A 24149-nucleotide genomic window follows, 5' to 3' on the forward strand; every position below is an offset into this window, starting at 1 on the left:
CCCCTTATGTATTATACATGGAGATCATATCCCCCCTTATGTATTATACATGGAGATCATATCCCCCCTTATGTATTATACATGGAGATCATATCCCCCCTTATGTATTATACATGGAGATCATATCCCCCCCTTATGTATTATACATGGAGATCATATCCCCCCCTTATGTATTATACATGGAGATCATATCCCCCCCCTTATGTATTATACATGGAGATCATATCCCCCCCCTTATGTATTATACATGGAGATCATATCCCCCCTTATGTATTATACATGGAGATCATATCCCCCCTTATGTATTATACATGGAGATAATATCCCCCCTTATGTATTATACATGGAGATCATATCCCCCCTTATGTATTATACATGGAGATCATATCCCCCTTATGTATTATACATGGAGATCATATCCCCCCTTATGTATTATACATGGAGATCATATCCCCCCTTATGTATTATACATGGAGATCATATCCCCCCTTATGTATTATACATGGAGATCATATCCCCCCTTATGTATTATACATGGAGATCATATCCCCCTTATGTATTATACATGGAGATCATATCCCCCCCTTATGAATTATACATGGAGATCATATCCCCCCTTATGTATTATACATGGAGATCATATCCCCCCTTATGTATTATACATGGAGATCATATCCCCCTTATGTATTATACATGGAGATCATATCCCCCCCTTATGTATTATACATGGAGATCATATCCCCCTTATGTATTATACATGGAGATCATATCCCCCCTTATGTATTATACATGGAGATCATACCCCCCCTTATGTATTATACATGGAGATCATATCCCCCCTTATGTATTATACATGGAGATCATATCCCCCTTATGTATTATACATGGAGATCATATCCCCCCTTATGTATTATACATGGAGATCATATCCCCCCTTATGTATTATACATGGAGATCATATCCCCCCCTTATGTATTATACATGGAGATCATATCCCCCCCTTATGTATTATACATGGAGATCATATCCCCCCCCTTATGTATTATACATGGAGATCATATCCCCCCCCTTATGTATTATACATGGAGATCATATCCCCCCTTATGTATTATACATGGAGATCATATCCCCCCTTATGTATTATACATGGAGATCATATCCCCCCTTATGTATTATACATGGAGATCATATCCCCCTTATGTATTATACATGGAGATCATATCCCCCCCTTATGAATTATACATGGAGATCATATCCCCCCTTATGTATTATACATGGAGATCATATCCCCCCTTATGTATTATACATGGAGATCATATCCCCCTTATGTATTATACATGGAGATCATATCCCCCCCTTATGTATTATACATGGAGATCATATCCCCCTTATGTATTATACATGGAGATCATATCCCCCCTTATGTATTATACATGGAGATCATACCCCCCCTTATGTATTATACATGGAGATCATATCCCCCCCTTATGTATTATACATGGAGATCATATCCCCCCTTATGTATTATACATGGAGATCATATCCCCCCCTTATGTATTATACATGGAGATCATATCCCCCCCTTATGTATTATACATGGAGATCATATCCCCCCTTAATCTCCTCTTCTCAGTAGAGAATACATTCAGTTCCTCTAATCTTTCCTCATAGCTGATCTCCTCCATGCCTCGTATCAGTTTGGTTGCCCTTCTCTGCACTTTCTCCAGTTCCCCAATGTTCTTTTTGTGAATTGGAGCCCAAAACTGAAGTGCATATTCCAGATGAGGTATTAGTAATGATTTGTACCGGGGGGGGGGAGGGGGGGGTGATATCTCTGTCTCTGGAGTCTTTTCCTCTCCTAATACAAGAGAGGATTTTGCTCGCTTTAGAACCCGCAGCTTTGCATTGCTGCCATTGTTAAGCTTGTGATCTACTAGAACACCCAGATCCTTCACCATTGACCCCCCCAGATCCTTCTCCACCATTGATACCCCAGATTCTTCTCCACTACTGACCCCCCCCAAATCCTTCTCCACTACTGACCCCCCCCAGATCCTTCTCCACAATTGCATCCCAGATTCTTCTCCACCATTGACCCCCCCAGATCCTTCTCCACTATTGACCCTGCAGATCCTTCTCCACCATTGAGCCCCCAGTTGTACCCCCTAGTATGTATGATGCATTTTCTTAGCCCCCAATTGCAGAACCTTACATTTATCACCATTAGCCCTCATTGGCCCCATAGTCCCCCAATTACACAGAGCATTGAGGTCGGCTTGTAAGTTGGAGACATCCTGTAAGGACGTTATTCCCCGGCACAGCTTGGTGTCATCTGCAAAGACTGGAATGGGGTTTATAATCTCACACCCCATATTGTTTATATATATATTAATAAGTAAGGGTCCCAACACTGAACCTGGGGGTACCCCACTAATAACACTGAACCTTGGGGTACCCCACTAACAACACTGAACCTTGGGGAACCCCACTAATAACACTGACCCTTGGGGTACCCCACTAATAACACTGAACCTTGGGGTCCCCCACTAGTAACACTGAACCTTGGGGTACCCCACTAATAATACTGAACCTTGGGGTACCCCACTAATAATACTGAACCTTGGGGTTCCCCACTAATAATACTGAACCTTGGGGTACCCCACTAATAACACTGAACCTTGGGGTCCCCCACTAGTAACACTGAACCTTGGGGTACCCCACTAATAATACTGAACCTTGGGGTTCCCCACTAATAACACTGAACCTTGGGGTACCCCACTAATAACACTGAACCCTGGGGTACCCCACTAACACTGAACCTTGGGGTACCCCACTAATAACACTGAACCTTGGGCTACACCACTGACACCCCCAGACCATTCAGAGTATGAATCATTAACCACTACTCTCTGAATATGATCTTTCAGCCAGTTTACATACTCCTGACCCCTGCACTATATACTCTATGTTGTACATTACATACTCCTGACCCCTGCACTATATACTCTGTGTTGTACATTACATACTCCTGACCCCTGCACTATATACTCTGTGTTGTACATTACATACTCCTAACCCCTGCACTCTATACTCTATGTTGTACATTACATACCCCTGACCCCTGCACTATATACTCCATGTTGTACATTACATACTCCTGACCCCTGCACTATATACTCTATGTTGTACATTACATAGTCCTGACTTCTGCTCCCCCCTCCCCCCACTGCTATATATACACATAATATGGATTCTCTTTTGTTCCCCCCATTTCCTCCCAGCTGGACATTTTATATCGGATGATGTGATTGGAGCACAGACTTTTACATGGTGATAATAATGTGATAACATCCTCCAACTTTGGACCCTTAAACAGAAAGTGATAATGAGGGAGGAGTCAATACCCCAATGATGGTGGTCTTCAGGATCAGTCCAGTCTTCATCTTGGTTGTTCTCTCCCCATCCTCACTCTCTGACCTCTGGTGGGGCTCAGCCCCGCTGTTCTTCATGACTAAATCATGGAGTAAATAAGGAAGTGCAGTACTTCTTGTGTTGGGAAGATGGCGATGAGTGATAGAGGGGGTGGGGACCCTTGTCCTATAATCCCCTCATCACTGTCCCTCCTATAAAAGACAGTTCTGGTTGTTTCCTCATTCTCTGACTAAGGTCCATGAATAAAGAAATGACCTGGCAGGAGATCAGAGGAGCCATTTCCTAGTTCCCTTGAGGGTGGAATTGTAAGCTCCTCAGAGACCAAGCTGCCTGATGTGGGCGGAGTCCTGGTTTGGGGGAACCAATCAGCTCCTGTCTAGTAATCCTCTTTGTCTTTGTATTTTAGTCCATGGCCGGGAGATGAGGAAAACCTCCGAGGATTGTCTCACTTTGTCTCCAGACTGGAAAGTAGAAGATGAGGACATCACACAGTATAGTCCAGGAGAAAACCCGGCTCCCTCCAATGTCCATCCGGCACCACCCAGTGTAGATGGACTGTGCGGGACCGGGCCGGCCTTCCAACAGGGAAGAGCTTCTCCTGTACTGAGTGCGGGAAAGGTTTCCATTATAAATCCCAACTTAATAGGCATAAAAGATGTCACACGGGGGAGAAGCCGTATTCCTGTCCAGAGTGTGGGAAATGTTTTTCACATAAGTGCCATCTTGACATACATCAGAGAACTCACACGGGGGAGAAGCCATATTCCTGCCCTGAGTGCGGGAAATGTTTTTCACAGAAGTCCAGTCTTTACAAACATCAGAGATCTCACACAGGAGAGAAGTTCTATTCCTGTCCTGAGTGCGGGAAATGTTTTTCACATAAGTCACATCTTGACACACATCAGAGATCGCACACAGGGGAGAAACCGTATTCCTGTTCTGAGTGCACAAAATGTTTTTCACAGACGTCCAGTCTCTACAAACATCAGATATCTCACATGGGGGAGAAGCCATATTCCTGTCCTGAGTGCGGGAAACATTTTGCACTGAAGTACCAACTTTACACACATCAAAGAATGCACACGGGGGAGAAACCGTATTCCTGTCCTGTGTGTGGGAAATGTTTTTCATGGAAGTTCCATCTTTCCAGGCATCAGAGATCTCACACGGGGGAGAAGCCGTATTCCCGTCCTGAGTGTGGGAAACATTTTGCACAGAAGTACCAACTTTACACACATCAGAGAATGCACACAGGGGAGAAGCCGTATTCTTGTCCTGAGTGCGGGAAATGTTTTTCTGTGAAGTGCCATCTTTCCAAGCATCAAAGATCTCACATGGGGGAGAAGCCATATTCCTGTCCTGAGTACGGGAAATGTTTTGCACAAAAAACAGATCTTGTCACACATGAAAGGTCTCACACGGGTGAGAAGCCGTATTCCTGTCCTGAATGCGGGAAATGTTTTTTAGACAAGTCCAATCTTTACAAACATCAGAGATCTCATACAGGGGGAGAAGCCGTATTCCTGTCCTGAATGTTGGAAATTTTTTTCAGAGAAGTCCCATCTTTCCATACATCAGAGATCTCACATGGGGGAGAAGCCGTATTCTTGTCATGAGTGCGGAAAATGTTTTTCCACAGAAGTCCCATCTTTCCATACATCAGAGATCTCACATGGGGGAGAAACCGTATTCCTGTCCTGAGTGTGGAAAATGTTTTTCACAGAACTCCTAGCTTTACAAACATCAGAGATTGCACACGGGAGAAGCTGCTTTCTACTGCTTAGTGAGGGAAATGTTCCTCACTGAAGTCCTGTCTTCCTGTACATCAGGGATCCCACACAACCCTGGAGGTGTATTAGTGCCTTGAGTGCGGGAAATGTCTTCTAGATGAATGTTGCTGGACATCCCAGCTCTCGTGGGGAAGAAGCACACCCTGATATACACCTCAGATATACTCCATGGCTGATCATCATGGAAAGAACAGTTCATAAGGAGATCAGAGGTCCCCAAAGACATGGATGAAGTGTGGGACCGGGTTGGCCATTGATGGTAGAAGAAGAATAAAAATGGAGTCCTGCCCTGTGATTGGCTGAGTACATTTGTGGTGGGAGAATTCACAAACACTTGGAGGTCTATTATTCATACTTTGTGGACAAATGTTCCAAGCACTCATTAGGCCCACAGTTGGAGGTGAGGACAATACTTGCATAGTGGGGGATCACTGAAGAGGTGGGTGGTAATAAAATGTCCCAATTCTAGAAGAGTGACTGATGGTGTACACATGGAAGCAATGGAATTGTGTGTATACCGGGAATGAAGGAGTGATTGGTGAATGCACATATTGGGACTTTCCCGTGTCTTTCTCCATACATGTTTCTTGTATGTTTCCCGTGATACAAAAGTCTGTGTATATGATCGGCACATGATGGTCTGTCTATGACAAACGTTTCATTGATCTGATCATTTCCATGGTGATTGTGGACACATTGGCCCTGATTTACTAAGACGTGAGTCTACCAGCAGACTCTGACCATTCAGGCAGACTCAGTTAAATCAATGAGGACCTGTCAGTCTGCTGAGCGGCGTCTAGCAATCTCATTGATGAACGTCTACTTTATTATTAGTAAATGTGGAATCACGTCTGGCACATTTTTAGGTGCAATACCAGATATGTTCGCTAGATGGCGCACAAGCGCGGGCTTTGTACCATTGGAGCTTTCCTGTTGGCATAAGACAGTGGTTCTCAACCTGTGGGCCGTGACCCCTTTGGGGGTCGAACAACACTTTCACAGGGGTCGCCTAAGACCATCGGAAAACACATATTTCCGATGGCCTTAGGAACCGAGACACCGCTCCTCTATCCGTCTCCAGGTGTGGGCGGGATGACATGCCGTCCCTGTCATCTGGACACACCCCTGGGATCAATCCTCACCGGTGATTGGCCACCGGAACTGTAGCTCAGGAGAGGCACACAGGCGGCCAATCACTGGCGAGGAGGTGGAGCTTGGAGAGGAGGAGCCGAGCGGCACCGCGAAGATCGAGCGAGTGAAGAGGAGGAGAGCGGCCGGGAAGGAAGACATCTGACCGGTAAGTGTCTGTACCATGGGAGAGGGAGGGAGCGAGCGAGCCCAGGCTGGAGCAGGGGTCGGCAAGGTAAGTATCATTGGTGTCAGTGGGAGGAATAGTGCCCAATCATTAGTGTCACTAATATGGGGCACTATTCCTCCCCCCACTGACACCAACGATGGGGCACTATTCCTCCCCCCACTGACACCAACGATGGGGCACTATTCCTCCCACTGACACCAATGATGGGGCACGATTCCTCCCACTGACACCAATGATGGGACACTATTCCCCCCACTGACACCAATGATGGGGCACTATTCCTCCCTTCACTGATACCAATGATGGGGCACTATTCCTCCCACTGACACCAACGATGGGGCACTATTGCTCCTCCTGATACCAACGATGGGGCACTATTCCTCCCACTGACACCAACGATGGGGCACTATTCCTCCCACTGACACCAACGATGGGGCACTATTCCTCCCCCCACTGATACCAATGATGGGGCACTATTCCTCCCACTGACACCATAGGCACTCTCTGAATTGGTACTCTCACACCAAGGACATTCCATTATTCAGCAATGATTAGATTAACTTTTTTTTAGCACCATTTACCAGTTTACATCATCATTAATGGGCAGCACAGTGGCTTAATGGTTAGCACATCTGCCTTGCAGTAAATGGGTCATGGGTTCAATTCCTGACCATGGCACCTCCTGCATGGAATTTGCATGTTCTCCCTGCGCTTGCATGGGTTTCCTCTGAGTATTCCAGTTTCCTCCCACACTCCAAAGACATGCTGGTAGGTGTATTGATTCCTCTCCAAATTGGCCCTAGTGTATGAATGTGAGTTAGGGACCTTAGATTGTACACCCCTTGAGGGTTAGGGACAGATGTGAATGTACAATATATGTGTAGAGCACATTGACAGCACTGTATGTTCTGTCTTGGCATCGGTTGTACTTGTGGTGAGATTCGTTTAGACCCGGTCTGTAAGAATGTGTGCAGCAAGTTGAATGATCGCCTTCACAGATAGTTTACTCAATGAATACAACTTCAGAGGTGTCTTCCAATGCTTCTTTATGCTTCCAGGTAGCAAAGGTATGAACATAAAGGTGTTTTCATAGGTCCATTTCCAGTGATGTCACACAGCTTCCTCACTCTACAGTGTCTTCATAACCACTAAACAAAAGGGGCGTTACAACAGGAAATGGAGGGAGGAAGCAACCAACTAGTCAGAAACAGCAGGGGTGTGTGTTTTAACATGTAATAACAACTGCTAAACAGTAAAGCTGCGTGGCAGCACACTGTAAGAGTACCTAAAATAAATAAATGATTGCACTTTTTGGATTTTCCATGCGTTGATGATTGATAACATGCATTTATAGCGCTGCACTATTACTGTAACATATTTCTATTCTGGGACTGTTGCCAATACCCTGAGTGCTAGCTGCTACCTTCATATCTATACCTAGATTTATATTCATCTTGTGTAATACCATTTTAGTAGTCTATATAATTTGACCAGAGCTCGCTGTTTCATTATTTGTAAACAATGTAACTATTCTACATTGCAGCTCAAACTCTGTCTCCTCCAGTGGCTGAGTGGTTAGAACTCAGAACTTACAGCACTTGGATCATGGGATCTAATCCCAGTCATGGCTGCATCTCAGTTTGCATGCTTTCTCTGCACGGGTGTGTTTCTGCCAACACTCCAAAGACATGCTGTTAGGTTAATTGGGCCTAGTATATGTAAAAAATCGGTCGTTCAATCAGACGACGTTACCACCAACAGCAAAAAAATCATTTGATTTTCGTCCCGTCTGCGGCCGGCATTTTTACTTCTGTCCCTTGCAGAGAGCTCTGCTATTATATTTTACATGAAAAGTATTGCGGTTTCCACATTGTATCCATTTCGGATAAAGATGTTTTTATTCGGATACAAATAGATACATTGTTGCAACCGCAAGACTTTTCATGTAAAATATAATAGAGGACTGGAATTCTTCTTCTTCCCAACCTTACCAATAGAAAAAATGTGTCAAAACCCCGATTAAACGGCCAACCAATTAAACCACTAACGGTGCAAAGATTGGCCGATTTTTTTTTTCGGATGATTTTCGACCCATCTATGGCCTGCATTAGATTGTAAGCTCCTTGACATTTGTGAATACTCAAAATATGGAGATCAATTTCCAGGGTTCTGTCAGTGCCAGGAATATAGATCAATTAATTACGATTTTGGCTACTGACTAGAAAGTGGAAAGGGAGTGAATCTTACCTGCGTCCTGTTCTTCTGACAAGTTTGAAATTTTAAATTTTCCTTCTGTTTATATTTCATTACAACTTTATCTTCTCTAAGGCTGCGTTCACACTAGCTTTGTCAGCAGGCATCAGACAGGCATTTGGGAAGCGTTTTTATGCTTCTCAATCGCCTATGAAAATTCTGCACATGGCAGCACACAGTGTTGTTCACACTGAAGCGTTAGCATTGCGTCATGGCAAAACTGGTGCCTCATGTCGAGTCAGGAGGAGTTGAAGCCTCGCATTCAAGTCTATGGTGCCGCTCCTCAAATGCCTGGCAGACGTTTGTGGTGTGGTTGTGAGGCGTTTTCGGAGCGTCAATACCATTTAACTTTATTACAGGCATTTGTGGTGCAGTTTTAATGCTTGGTAAATGCTTATCACATGCCTCAAAACCGCACATAGGGCGTTTGGGGAGCATTTGTGGAGCATTAAAACTGCTTCCCAAACACCTGTCCAATGCCATGTGGGCGTATGGCAAGAGTTAGAAATAAAGTCACGTGTGAAAGAGCCCTTAAATCTCTCTCCTTATACAACTTGTCCCCTCCCCCGTCTTCACCTGTTCCCTCCCCCGCCCTCCTGTCATCACCTATTCCCTCCCCCGCCCCCCCTGTCATCACCTGTTCCCCTCCCCCCCTGTAATCACCTGTTCCCCTCCCCCACCCCCCCTGTCATCACCTGTTCCATCTGCAAATCTATGTATCCCCGCCCCACTCTTTGTATATAACTATTTCCTGATCAAGTGAATGCGTCTCATTTCCTATCACCTCCAGCTCAGATCTCACATTATTATACGATTGCTGATTGTATCTCACCTCTAGTCTGATTGAATTCACAATTCCTGGTCAGTCCCGTTCCCTGACCTATAATAACCTTTAAGGCCAGTTCACACTACATGTGTTTCAGTTGCTTTTTTTGTATCCAAAACACACAGAAAGAAGGTTATATGGTTCTCAATGTCATAGTTCACATCAGCGCTTGCAGTTCCAGTGCGTTGCAGGTGCTGCCAAAATAGTCAAACAGGCTGCATTGTTTATGCATAGACCTGTACAGGAATACGGTAAAACGCCCTGGAACGCACTAAAACGCACATGTCCTTAATTCAATTTTAGAAAAAGAGAGGGGAAAAAAGTAACTGGAATGCATAAAAAAAATGCACTGGAAGTCAAAAACGCATCCAAACTGCACTGGAACACACCAAAAATACATCCAAAATGCTCAGGAAGACGCTAAACATGCATCAAAAAAGTGCATGCAAAAACGCATCTGGAACACATCTAGACTGTTCCTATAGTGTGAACTGGCCCTTAGGACTTGTTCACACCATTTGTGGTGCAGAAACGCATGCAAGAGCACGCATTGTCCAGCACAGCAAAGAAATGCAATACCCTCTGCAGATGTGCGCAGGTACCATGATGAAAACTTAATTGCACCTCCACATGTCTAGTAAACACAGATGCATTCACAGCCACCAAAACGCATGGCACCACACTACTGTGCGGTTAGGTGCAACACACTTTTACAATAACATGCCTGCAGTATTTTTGCATGTTCCCACACATTAGGCAGCTCATTGAAATGAATGAGCTGAGGAAAAAAAAAGTAAAAAATGCCCCATTCACACAGGTCCTCTGGCCTGTACAGCATGAATGAGGGGGTTGTTCATGTGGCTAGAGCCACCTGTTACACTATGGGGACACAGCAGCTGTATGAACACAGGTTGTCATCTGACAGGTGTGAAGGCATGGGAAAGTGGCCCTGAATGCTCACTGTCTGTTCAGGGCTGTACACCTGCACCCATATGCTTGTCAAATTATGACCTGTAGCATTTCCATAGTGTAACATAGGTTGCCTGCAAACGGCGATAGCCACAAAAACAACCACTGATTCCCACTCTACAGGCCACAGCACCCATGTGAATGAGCCCCAAGACCTCCATTACACACACAGCTTTATTTATGAACTCAGTACAGTTTTATCATTTAGATTTCACAGGAATATGGTTGGGATTATGTCCATTAATAATGTTTTTAGTGTATTTTTACCATAAATATAATTTGGATATTTTCTCTGGCGGTGGGGGGTTGTCAGGTATGCTGTATGGGGCCCCATGATATCTAACAGTGGCCCTGGGTGTATGCTTGTGTCTGTGCCACCTGTATAGTTAGGAAGAACCTTGAACCTCTGCTATGTACCTCAATGGATCTAGGAAATGGACACGTTTCCTCCTGAAGATACAACCATTATTAGTAATGTTTCCCCGGCCAATGAGGATCAGCTCCTCGGTGAAGAACAGCGATCTCGCCATGTCCAGATGTGGTCTGGAATTCCACAAAAGAACAATTCACAAAACTAAAAAATAGACTTGCAAATTACCACTAAACTCTACTAACCACACTCCCATCCACTACCACTTCCGGGTGTGTGCAAACGTCCTTCTGCCAACGTCATGACGTATTTCCAGTATGACAGCTGCTCTAGTGCCTCCAACAGCCGTCTTGGCATTTATTTGTGCACCATAGCAATTTTACATGCGGCTCCATTGTGTATATGACATTCGCAAATATATGTTTGCAGTTCTATTGTGGATTTGGCATTGGTGAATGTATGCTTGCAGCTATACTGTGTATATGACATTGGTGAATGTATGCTTGCAGCTATACTGTGTGTATATGACATTGGTGAATGTATGCTTGCAGCTCTACTGTGTATATGACATTGGTGAATGTATGCTTGCAGCTATACTGTGTATATGACATTGGTGAATGTATGCTTGCAGCTATACTGTGTATATGACATTGGTGAATGTATGCTTGCAGCTCTACTGTGTATATGACATTGGTGAATGTATGCTTGCAGCTATACTGTGTATATGACATTGGTGAATGTATGCTTGCAGCTCTACTGTGTATATGACATTGGTGAATGTATGCTTGCAGCCAGGGTGGATAAAAATCAATGATTTTTTTTTTAAAAATTAAAAAAATCAGATTTTTTTGATTTATATAGGATTTTTTTTATTTAAATCGGATTTTTTTTAATTTAAATCGGAATTTTTAAAATAAAATGCTTTTTGAGGAAAATATATTACCATCCAAAGGTTATTCCATCATGAAATAAAGATTTGTTTTTTAATTTTGTAGAATAAGGCTGTATATGTTTAATTTGTTTGGTAAATAAATTCCATGAATCCATTCACAATGTCACGCTCTTCCAGAGGTTTTTGTAAGATTATTGGGCAGTTTCTCTGCCTACAAGATATTATCACAGATGTTGGTTTACTTTTGCAGTTCTCAAAACTGAATTTGACTCAGCAGACATCACATGCCTCTTCTTCACAGCAAAAATGTTATAACATGAACAGAGTTAAGAAAAAGACCTTCATCCTAACTTCTACAAACCTATGAATACAGAATCAACCCCTTCAGTGCTAAGTTTCTAGAAGTTCAGTGAATAGAATAGAAATAATATTTTTCTGATTGTTTGGAGTGGAATAGATCTGCACAAGAAGAAAGTGAAACTAAGTGTGAGGAGGAAGGGGCTGACAGTCTAAGTTTCTTCAAATATATATATTTTGTTTAGCCAAATTAGTTAAAAAACATGGATGTTTGTTTCAGCAAATAACATATTCTGTAATGTTATTGTTTCAGTTGAATAAATCTATATAAATTGTTATTATTAAGGTAATGATTATTTTTCTCCTTCCTAAGTACAACAGAAAAGTTGTTCAAATATGAATGATTAACCTATTAAACTGGGGATAAAAAACTAACATGAAAAGTTGTTATTCTAAAAATCTTCATCTACTTGCATATTAAAGTTATACCGGCAAGAATTAGTCTTTATGTAGAAAACTAGGATTTAAATCAAGCCTCACTGACTAGTGATTTAAATCAGTTTGATTTAAGTAAAATCCACCCTGCTTGCAGCTATACTGTGTATATGACATTGGTGAATGCATGTTTGCAGCTATACTGTGTATATGACATTGGTGAATGTATGCTTGCAGCTATACTGTGTATATGACATTGGTGAATGTATGCTTGCAGCTATACTGTGTATATGACATTGGTGAATGTATGCTTGCAGCTATACTGTGTATATGACATTGGTGAATGTGTGCTTGCACTATACTGTGTATATGACATTGGTGAATGTATGCTTGCAGCTCTACTGTGTATATGACATTGGCGAATATATATTTGCCAGTAAAGGCCCAAAGTCAACATAAATTGGAGGCCCAATTTATTACTGTTAAGAGGATTGTAGAAAAAGAATAGCTAGCTGCACATTGAACACGACCTATTCATTGGTACAGAACATGATCTTGTGGTGCAATAGAGGGCTTTTGGTTTGTTTGGACATACTTGCACATGTGCGCTCTAACAAGGAAGATTTGGGCATATTATATAGCTAACAACAATAAGTGTTAGGGGTGCTAGTACATTTATTTATGGTACTTATATAGCGCTGTCAATTTACACAGTGCTTTACATATATATATTGTAAATTCACATCAGTCCTTAACCCTCAAGGGGTGTACTATCTAAGGTCCCTAACTTACATTCATATATATACTAGGGCCAATTTTGACAGGATCCAATTAACCTACCAGCATGTCTTTAGAGTGTGGAAGGAAACAGGAGTACCCAGAGGAAACCCACACAGACACAGGGAAAACATGCAAACTCCAGGCAGGAGGTGCCATGGTTGGGATTTGAACCAACAACCCTAGTACTACCAGGCAGAAGTGCTAACAATTTAGCCACTGTGCTACATTCACCTAGAACATGAAATAATCCCCCCCCAAAAAAATACATAGTCCAAATGTTTATTGATCAAATACACATTCCACATTTATTTGGACAGCAACAACAAGTAGGTACATTTAATTTCTTGGTAAAAAAAAAAAAAAAAAAAGCAGGATTGATGTTGCTAAAATAGAACAGTCCTGCTCATAAGAGCTTACAATCTAAAAGATTATACTTCTAATGAACTGTGCTTTCACAGGTTACAGCAGGAAACAAACAGTTAATATAAATCACGTATTAGGCTTATCTATCCACAAAACAAGCTGCAGATCAAAATATCAATATAAAAATACATACGTGCCAAAATAACACCTCCCACCTCCCCAAATCCCCGACACATACATTTCTTATCAGGTTTGTCTGAAAACTGCATTTCAGTCTAAATAAAGCAAACTTGGAAGAGCAGAGCAATGGACATGTGTTAGGATTACAATGCAAAGATAATAAACACACAATCATTGTACAATAACACACAAACACACCTTAGAAGAAAGAACATGCAAAACATTTACAGCCCACATCAAAACACAGCATGAGTGTGGCCTGGGGCAATTCACCACAATATCTCTTCCTCCCCCAAACACAGCGTGAGTGTGGCCTGGGGCAATTCACCACAATATCTCTTCCTCCCCAAACCACCACAGACAAGGACTTGCAGAAATAATGTAGCCTGTGCAAGGAAAAAATCAGCCCCAACTGCATCTCTTTATATAAGGTAGGCCACACCCACCACTGTCATTCATTGGGTCAGAGAAAGTGTTTGCACCTGATGAATCCTCTTCCCACCTGCGGTAACCCTTGGTATACAGGCCCCACAAATTAGAGTCAGAAAGAAAGCCACAGTGACGTGTACCTGTGCAGCATACAACAGAACATTGAACAGGGATGTGAAAGGGAACCCTATTGGCAATATTTCTTGGCTCTATGGGCACACTTCACTCCAGATTATCGCATGAGTTAAGGCAGTCACATGACCACATCTCGCATGCAATACTGAAAATGTCAATTCACTTTTGCTAGTATGCGGCATTTCCCATAAATCGGAAAAACACTCAGGAAATCAAACATAAAAAGGCCTTACACTGCGGTCACATCAAAGCCGATTTGGCATTGTAACCCGTGTGTGTCACCTTGTGTGTCTGTACCCAGGCCAAACATTCCAGGGGGTGGAGACTTCTGATCCGGGCCATATGGGGGATTTCTGTTATCATTATGATTTAAAAAGGAGCCAAACAACTATGTGATTATAAATGGCTTCATATGATCACTATCCCAATAAAAGACAGTTTTTTGGCAGATCAGTCATATTTGCAATATGAATACCAAAATGTCACAATTTCTGCCAGGGTATGCAAACTTTTGAACACAACTGTGTATATATATATATATGTCTATATGTATGTGTGTGTGTGTGTGTGTATATATATATATATATATACTGTATATGTGTGTGTGTTTATGTATATATAGTGTGTATATATAATAAAATATATAATGCTCAGTACATAATTGTCATAAAATAATGATGTTGATCACTGAAATTAATAACAAAAGTATGAATACAAATACACCGTGTTTCAAATTATTATGCAAATTATATTTTTGTCATTTCCCTCAATAATTGATGTAAATAATAGTCGGCATAATTCTCAGGTTACAACTATTAAGAGTACAATTCACATTTTATTGAACAAACCTCCTAATGATAACAGGATTTTTGTTCCAAATTATTCCGCACAGGAAGTTTCAAAACACTTTATAGGTTGTAAAGCACTGAAAATTGTCATTTGTTGTGTTTGCAGCATATTTACTGAAATCAAAAGCTATTTCAATCAAACTTTTAACAACATTGTAACTTTGTAAACATTTGAAGCGGTCACGTTACATTGTAACATAGGACCCCTTATCTGATAGCAGATCACAAGTCTTGCATCCATTGAACTTGGGAGTTTTTGGACAGTTTCTGCTTGAATTTGTTTGCAAGATGTCAGAATAGCCTCCCAGAGCTGCTGTTTGGATGTAAACTGCCTCCCACCCTCATAGATCTTTTGCTTGAGGATGCTCCAAAGGTTCTCAATAGGATTGAGCCAGGGGAGGATGGAGGCCACACCATGACTCTCTCTCCATTTATCCCCATAGCAGCCATTGATGCAGAGGTATTCATTGCAGCATGAGATGGTGCATTGTCATGCATGAAGATGATTTTATTACAGAAAGCAGAGTTCTTCCTTCTGTACCAGGGAAGAAAGTGGTCAGTCATAAACTCCACATACTTTGCAGAGGTCATCTTTACACCTTCGGGGACCCTAAAGGGGCCGACCAGCTCTGTTCCCATGATTCCGGCCCAAAACATGACTCCACCACCACCTTGCTGACGTCACAGCCTTGTTGGAACAGGGTGGCCGTCCACCAACCATCCACTACTCCATCCATCTGGACCATCCAGGGTTGCACGGCACTCATCAGTGAACAGGACTGTTTGAAAATGAGTCTTCATGTATTTTTCTGCCCAATGCAGCCGTTCCTGCTTGTGAGCATTGGTTAGGGGTGGCCGAATAGAAGGTTTATGCACAGTTGCAGGACTCTGGAGGACTCTACACCTTGATTTCCGTGGGACTCCAGAGGCACCAGCAGCTTCAAATATCTGTTTGCTGCTATGTAATGGGATTTTAGCAGCTGCTCTCTTGATCCGATGCATGGATCTGGCAGAAATCTTCCTCAATGTGCCTTTATCTGCACCAACCCGTCTGTGCTCTGAATCAGCCACAAATCTCTTCATAGTGCGATGATCACGCTTAGATTTTCGTGAAATATCGAATGTTTTTATACCTCGTCCAAGGCATTGAACTATTTCACTCTTTTCGGCAGCAGAGAGATCCTTTTTCTTCCCCATATTGCTTGAAAATGGTGCTCTGCTTAATAATGTGGAACGCCGTCCTTTAGTAGTTTTTCCTTAAATTGGGCTCACCGGCCAATCTAATTATCACAGGTGTCCCAGATTGTTTTCAGTGATCAAAAGAGCCCTGACACACAATGCCATCCATGAGTTACACTGAAAAACAAAATATTTCATCTTTGTGACACTTAAATAGAATTTGCAGAATAATTTGGAACGCGGTGTAGTAATAAATCCATGATTCAGCTTTACCTGTACATTGTGATCAGAGCATATCGATCTTTTGCTGAGTGATTTGCATTAAATCCATGTTATTAGAGCTCTTAAAATGCTTCAGCAACTCTTTAGAACTCTTTCCAAGTGATCAGATGGGTTTAGAGGAATATTATGAGGAAGTATTGTGTTCGATGTGTCAGAATTGTAACAACGGCAGTGGAGAGAAGAACTTCAAACAATCAATCAACAGCAGAGGCTGCTCAGATGGCGGTGGAATGCACGCCGGTATGTAACCACTAATGGGTGCCTGCTCAATGCATTCCAGCCGCCATCTTTACTTGTCACTGGAGGGCATATCACAGGAGGTGCAACCGAGAAGCCTCTGAAACCGCCCATATGTAAATCCGAACAGACGGAGGGTGGCTGCACACAGCCACAGTCTACTGCTCACTGCGTCATCACTTGCGGGACGGAGAGCCCAGGAACCAACGCCTCCATCACACAACACAAGGAGGGATGGAGGGGCACAGCGTCCACCTTGCACTAGATGGAAGAGTTTATGGATTATGATCCAAAGGAGGAAGGAAAAAAAGGGGGAAATTATGCAAATAACTTAAAAAATAAAATAAATGATTAACTAACAATTGATGGACCACAACACTGGTAAATGGAATTGATGATGCGGCGTACAGTGAAGATGCCGATTTCCTTGCGATTTGAAAAACTTCTGACAGATCTCTATGCAAATCGTCACAAAAGTAGTACATGTACTACTATAGAAATCAGTGTCGGAAACGCACCCATGTGACCGCTCTAATAGCAGACAAGAGGGTGCAACTTGACATACAATTTGCAAGCCTCATGTCATGCAAATCACATGCCAAATCGCACTCAATGTTACTGCTATTAGAGCGTTCATATTGGTGTGGTTCAAACTTGGTTGGAGCTGCAACAATTTCTAAATAATGAATACACTACTTTTCATGTGATTTGCAGAGAGATCTGTGTCAGATGTGTTGCAGATCGCACTTTAAATCAGCATGTCCCCCGACTTTGAAATCATGTGACTTCACTGTAAGTCCCATGATGTGACCGTAGTGTAAGTCGCACCACTTCAAAATCCGCTTTGATGTGACTGTGGAGTTAGCCCCCAGTCACATTGGGTGCAATTTTGCATACAATTTGCAAGTCGCAGGGCATGCAAATCGAATGCCAAGTCACATCCAGGGTGCACAATTTCAGGTGCGATTTGAGAATTGAAATTGTACCGGATATCGGATCTAATGAATGTGGATGTGAGTGTCTTAATGTAAGCGATTTGCTGCAGCACAATTTCAAAAGTAGTTCTTGTCTAACTTTTTCAGCATTTTGTAGCGATTTCACATATAGACTACTATAGAAATCGCAATAACTCATTGGTAAATCTACAGAAAATACGGTGAAAAAAAAGCAAAATTTAAATCACATCTAGTGTGAGCCAAGCAGGCAATCCAACAAAGGAAATAAATCTTTGAAGGCATGCGGTATCTGCATGCTCAGATAAGGGTCTGTTGTGGATTTGCGAGGGGAGGGGGGGGGACTCCATGCCATTATTTTATTTTTAAATCCTTTTCTCTCACTCTTCTCATGGTTTGAAAAACCTTCCCAAAAAGTGGGTGGAGTGTAAACCAGCATTATCCAATCAATCATTAGTCCAGGCCCTTATCTCATCCCATCGTTTGACATTCACATAAGGTGCTACTTTAAAGGTGTTTGAACAGACAAGGCCTCATTCTAATTCACATTCTCGGGATCATTTAAACAGAAAGCAAAGATGCTGCCACCAGCACATGTATGTTAGTGTAGTCACACAGAGATCATGCAAATTCATTGCTGTGGTTGGGATTCAAACCAAAAAGCTTAGCGTTGTAAGATATGTTGGGGGGTGTGATCGCTGGTATTTGTATGACACCGCCCCTCACATAGTACACTAATAATATGTTGGGGGTGTGATCTCCGGTATTTGTATGACACAGCCCCTAACATAGTACACTAATAATATGTTGGGGGGTGTGATCTCCGGTATTTGTATGACACCGCCCCTCACATAGCACACTAATAATATGTTGGGGGGTGTGATCTCCGGTATTTGTATGACACCGCCCCTCACATAGTACACTAATAATATGTTGGGGGTGTGATCTCCGGTATTTGTATGACACCACCCCTCACATAGCACACTAATAATATGTTGGGGGTGTGATCTCCGGTATTTGTATGACACCGCCCCTCACATAGTACACTAATAATATGTTGGGGGGTGTGATCTCCGGTATTTGTATGACACCGCCCCTCACATAGTACACTAATAATATGTTGGGGGGTGTGATCTCCGGTATTTGTATGACACCGCCCCTCACATAGCACACTAATAATATGTTGGGGGTGTGATCTCCGGTATTTGTATGACACCGCCCCTCACATAGTACACTAATAATATGTTGGGGGTGTGATCTCCGGTATTTGTATGACACCGCCCCTCACATAGTACACTAATAATATGTTGGGGGGGTGTGATCTCCAGTATTTGTATGACTCCAACCCTCACATAGTACACTAATAATATGTTGGGGTGTGATCTCCGGTATTTGTATGACACTGCCCCTCACGTAGTACACTAATAATATGTTGGGGGGTGTGATCTCCGGTATTTGTATGACACCGCCCCTCACGTAGTACACTAATAATATGTTGGGGGGGTGATCTCCGGTATTTGTATGACACCGCCCCTCATATAGTACACTAATAATATGTTGGGGGGGTGTGATCTCCGGTATTTGTATGACACCGCCCCTCACGTAGTACACTAATAACATGTTGGGGGAGGTGATCTCCGGTAATTGTATGACACCGCCCCTCACATAGTACACTAATAATATGTTGGGGGGGTGATCTCCGGTAATTGTATGACACCACCCCTCACATAGTACACTAATAACATGTTGGGGGAGGTGATCTCCGGTAATTGTATGACACCACCCCTCACTCTAGTGGCCATAATGAGGTATTACTTCCAAAATGCCTCAAATCAGGAAAAACAGTTCCATACCACATTATGGCCACTAGATGGAGACAATGATCATAGGAAATCCCTGTATGAAAAGACCAACATGTAACATGGCTGAATGAATGCTGGTCATATTAGTCCATCTATTCTCTAAGTGGGGTGGTATCTATTGGGCCAATCCCTTTTACAAACCACACATAATATCGCCCTTCAAAGTGAAAACAGAAATGATTTGCAGAAAATCAAAAAGTAGAAATATTTTCCGGTGGATCCCCTCTACCCAGACCCCATATGTAGACATAGAACAACAAGCTGTGTTCCCTCTCGTGCTGCACTCCTCCAACCACCCAAACCCACACAGAAGCCAAGGGAAATAATGAGAGGAAAGTTCCCCCCTAGTTTGGGGCGGAGTTCTCCTTCCCTCCTGTTGGGGGATGGGAGAAGGATGGACTGAAGACAGAGAGACGCTTCGGGGTCACCACTGTTCTGTAGAGCCTTGAAATGAAGGACATCAACTTCAGAAGTTCTTGTTGTCTGTGTAAAGTTCCCCGATAACGAGATCTGGGCTCTCCCGGCTTCTAGCTCTGTAACCCGCTATATCAATATCAGGAAACGCAACTCCGACACCCAAGAAGGGCTGAAGTTGTGTCCTTCATTTCCAGGATCTACTGACCACTCTGCACCCCGACATTTACTGCACTTCATTCATGTCTTTGGGGGCCTCTCATCTCCTTATCAACTGTTTCTTCCATGATGAAGATCAGCCATGGAGTATATCTGAGGTGTATATCAGGGTGTGCTTCTTCCCCACATGAGAGCTGGGATGTCCAGCAACATTCATCTAGAAGACATTTCCCGCACTCAAGGTACTAATACACCTCCAGAGTTGTGTGGGACCCCTCATGTACAGGAAGACAGGACTTCAGCGAGGAACATTTCCCTCACTCAGGACAGGAAAGTGGCTTCTGCCCCGTGTGAGATCTCTGATGTTTGGAAAGATTGAAGTTACTTGAAAAACATTTCCCACACTCAGGACAGGAATACGGCTTTTCCCCCGTGTGACATCTCTGATGTTTGTAAAGACGGGACTTCTCTGGAAAACCTTTCCCACACTCAGGACAGGAATATGGCTTCTCCCCTGTGTGAGATCTCTGATGTTTGAAAAGATTGGACTGCTGTGAAAAACATTTCCCACACTCAGGACAGGAATATGGCTTCTCCCCCGTATGAGATCTCTGATGTGTGTTAAGATGGAACTTCACTGAAAAACATTTCCCACACTCAGTACAGGAATATGGCTTCTCCCCCGTGTGAGATCTCTGATGTCTGTAAAGACTGGACGTCTCTGAAAAACATTTCCCACACTCAGGACAGGAATACGGCTTCTCCCCTGTGTGAGATCTCTGATGTATGGAAAGAACGGACTTGTCTGAAAAACATTTCTCACACTCAGGACAGGAATATGGCTTCTTCCCCGTGTGAGATTTCTGATGTCTGTAAAGACCGGACTTCTCTGAAAAACATTTCCCGCACTCAGGACAGGAATATGGCTTCTCCCCTGTGTGAGTTATTTTATGCCTATTAAGACCAGATTTATAATGGAAACCCTTCCCACACTCAGTACAGGAGAAGCTCTTCCCTGTTGGAAGGCCGGCCTGGTCCCGCACAGTCTGAGGTTCCTCAGGATACAAGGAATCCGATGGTCCATCTACACTGGGTGGTGCCGGATGGACATCCTCAGAGGTTTTCCTCATCTCCCGGCCATGGACTAAAAGACAAAGAGGATTCTCCCCCGTGTGAGATCTCTGATGTCTGTAAAGACTGGACTTACTTGTAAAACATTTCCCGCACTCAGAACAGGAATATGGCTTCTCCCCCGTATGAGATCGCTGATGTGTGTAAAGATTGGACTTCAGTGAAAAACATTTCCCACACTCAGGACAGGAATACGGCTTCTCCCCTGTGTGAGTTCTCTGGTGTGTGTAAAGTTTGGACTTACTTGTAAAACATTTCCCGCACTCAGGACAAGAATATGCCTTATCCCCCATGTGAGATCTCTGATGTGTGTAAAGACTGGACTTCTCTGAAAAACATTTCCCGCACTCAGGACAGGAATACGGCTTATCCCCCGTGTGAGATTTCTGATCTGTGCACAGATTGGTCTTCATTGAAAAACATTTCCCGCACTCAGGACAGGAATACGGCTTCTCCCCCGTGTGAGATCTTTTGTGCACATTAAGAATGGATTTATAACTGAAACATTTTCCACACTCTGTACAGGAGAACCTCTTCCCTGTTGGAAGGCCGGTCCAGTCCCACACAGTCTGAGGTTCCTCAGGATACAAGGAATCTGATGGTCCTTCTACACTGGGTGGTGCCGGATGGACATTGGAGGGAGCCGGGTTTTCTCCTGGACTATACTGTGTGATGTCCTCATCTTCTACTTTCCAGTCTGGAGACAAAGTGAGACAATCCTCGGAGGTTTTCCTCATCTCCCGGCCATGGACTAAAATACAAAGACAAAGAGGATTAATAGACAGGAGCTGATTGGTTCCCCCAAACCAGGACTCCGCCCACATCAGGCAGCTTGGTCTCTGAGGAGTTTACAATTCCACCCTCAAGGGAACTAGGAAATGGCTCCTCTGATCTCCTACCAGGTCATTTCTTTATTCATGGACCTTAGTCAGAGAGTGAGGAAACAACCAGAACTGTCTTTTATAGGAGGGACAGTGATGAGGGGATTATAGGACGAGGGTCCCCACCCCCTCTATCATTCATCGCCATCTTCCCAACACAAGAAGTACTGCACTTCATTATTTAGTCCATGATTTAGTCATGAAGAACAGCGGGGCTGAGCCCCACCAGAGGCCAGAGAGTGAGGATGGGGGGAGAACAATCAAGATGAAGACTGGACTGATCCTGAAGACCACCATCATTGGGGTATTGACTCCTCCCTCATTATCACTTTCTGTTTAAGGGTCCAAAGTTGGAGGATGTTATCACATTATTATCACCATGTAAAAGTCTGTGCTCCAATCACATCATCCGATATAAAATGTCCAGCTGGGAGGAAATGGGGGAACAAAAGAGAATCCATATTATGTGTATATATAGCAGTGGGGGGAGGGGGAGAGCAGAAGTCAGGAGTATGTAATGTACAACATAGAGTATATAGTGCAGGGGTCAGGAGTATGTAATGTACAACATAGAGTATATAGTGCAGGGGTCAGGAGTATGTAATGTACAACATAGAGTATATAGTGCAGGGGTCAGGAGTATGTAATGTACAACATAGAGTATATAGTGCAGGGGTCAGGAGTATGTAATGTACAACATAGAGTATATAGTGCAGGGGTCAGGAGTATGTAATGTACAACATAGAGTATATAGTGCAGGGGTCAGGAGTATGTAATGTACAACATAGAGTATATAGTGCAGGGGTCAGGAGTATGTAATGTACAACATAGAGTATAAAGTGTAGGGGTCAAGAGTATATAATGTACAACATAGAGTATATAGTGCAGGGGTCAGGAGGATGTAATGTACAACATAGAGTATATAGAGCAGGGGTCAGGAGTATGTAATTTACAACATAGAGTATATAGTGTAGGGGTCAGGAGAATGTAATGTACGACATAGAGTATATAGAGCAGGGGTCAGGAGTATGTAATGTACGACATAGAGTATATAGTGCAGGGGTCAGGAGTATGTAATGTACGACAGAGTATATAGTGCAGGGGTCAGGAGTATGTAATGTACGACATAGAGTAAATAGTGCAGGGGTCAGGAGTATGTAATGTACAACATAGAGTATAAAGTGCAGGGGTCAAGAGTATATAATGTACAACATAGAGTATATAGTGCAGGGGTCAGGAGGATGTAATGTACAACATAGAGTATATAGAGCAGGGGTCAGGAGTATGTAATGTACAACATAGAGTATATAGTGTAGGGGTCAGGAGTATGTAATGTACAACATAGAGTATATAGAGCAGGGGTCAGGAGAATGTAATGTACAACATAGAGTATATAGTGCAGGGGTCAGGAGAATGTAATGTACAACATAGAGTATATAGTGCAGGGGTCAGGAGTATGTAATGTACAACATAGAGTATATAGTGCAGGGGTCAGGAGTATGTAATGTACAACATAGAGTATATAGTGCAGGGGTCAGGAGTATGTAATGTACAACATAGAGTATATAGTGCAGGGGTCAGGAGTATGTAATGTACAACATAGAGTATATAGTGCAGGGGTCAGGAGTATGTAATGTACAACATAGAGTATATAGTGCAGGGGTCAGGAGTATGTAATGTACAACATAGAGTATAAAGTGCAGGGGTCAAGAGTATATAATGTACAACATAGAG

At 43.0% G+C, this 24149-nt stretch overlaps 1 protein-coding gene across 1 annotated transcript in view; it reads right to left on the reverse strand.

Moving 5' to 3' along the window:
- LOC149450602 (uncharacterized) overlaps positions 1 to 22273 on the reverse strand; it is a 102503-nt gene extending 80230 nt beyond the window's left edge. Inside the window, exon 1 of the mRNA XM_089691714.1 lies at positions 20745 to 22273. Coding sequence (XP_089547840.1) covers positions 20745 to 22271 — 1527 coding nt within the window. The 5' untranslated portion in view covers positions 22272 to 22273. The remainder of the gene's footprint in view (positions 1 to 20744) is intronic.
- Positions 22274 to 24149: the final 1876 nt, after the last annotated feature.

Source organism: Staurois parvus, unplaced genomic scaffold, assembly GCF_062004578.1.
Source record: "Staurois parvus isolate SC_StPar_1 unplaced genomic scaffold, SC_StPar_1.0 ptg000570l, whole genome shotgun sequence".
Classification (NCBI taxonomy): Eukaryota; Metazoa; Chordata; class Amphibia; order Anura; family Ranidae; genus Staurois; species Staurois parvus.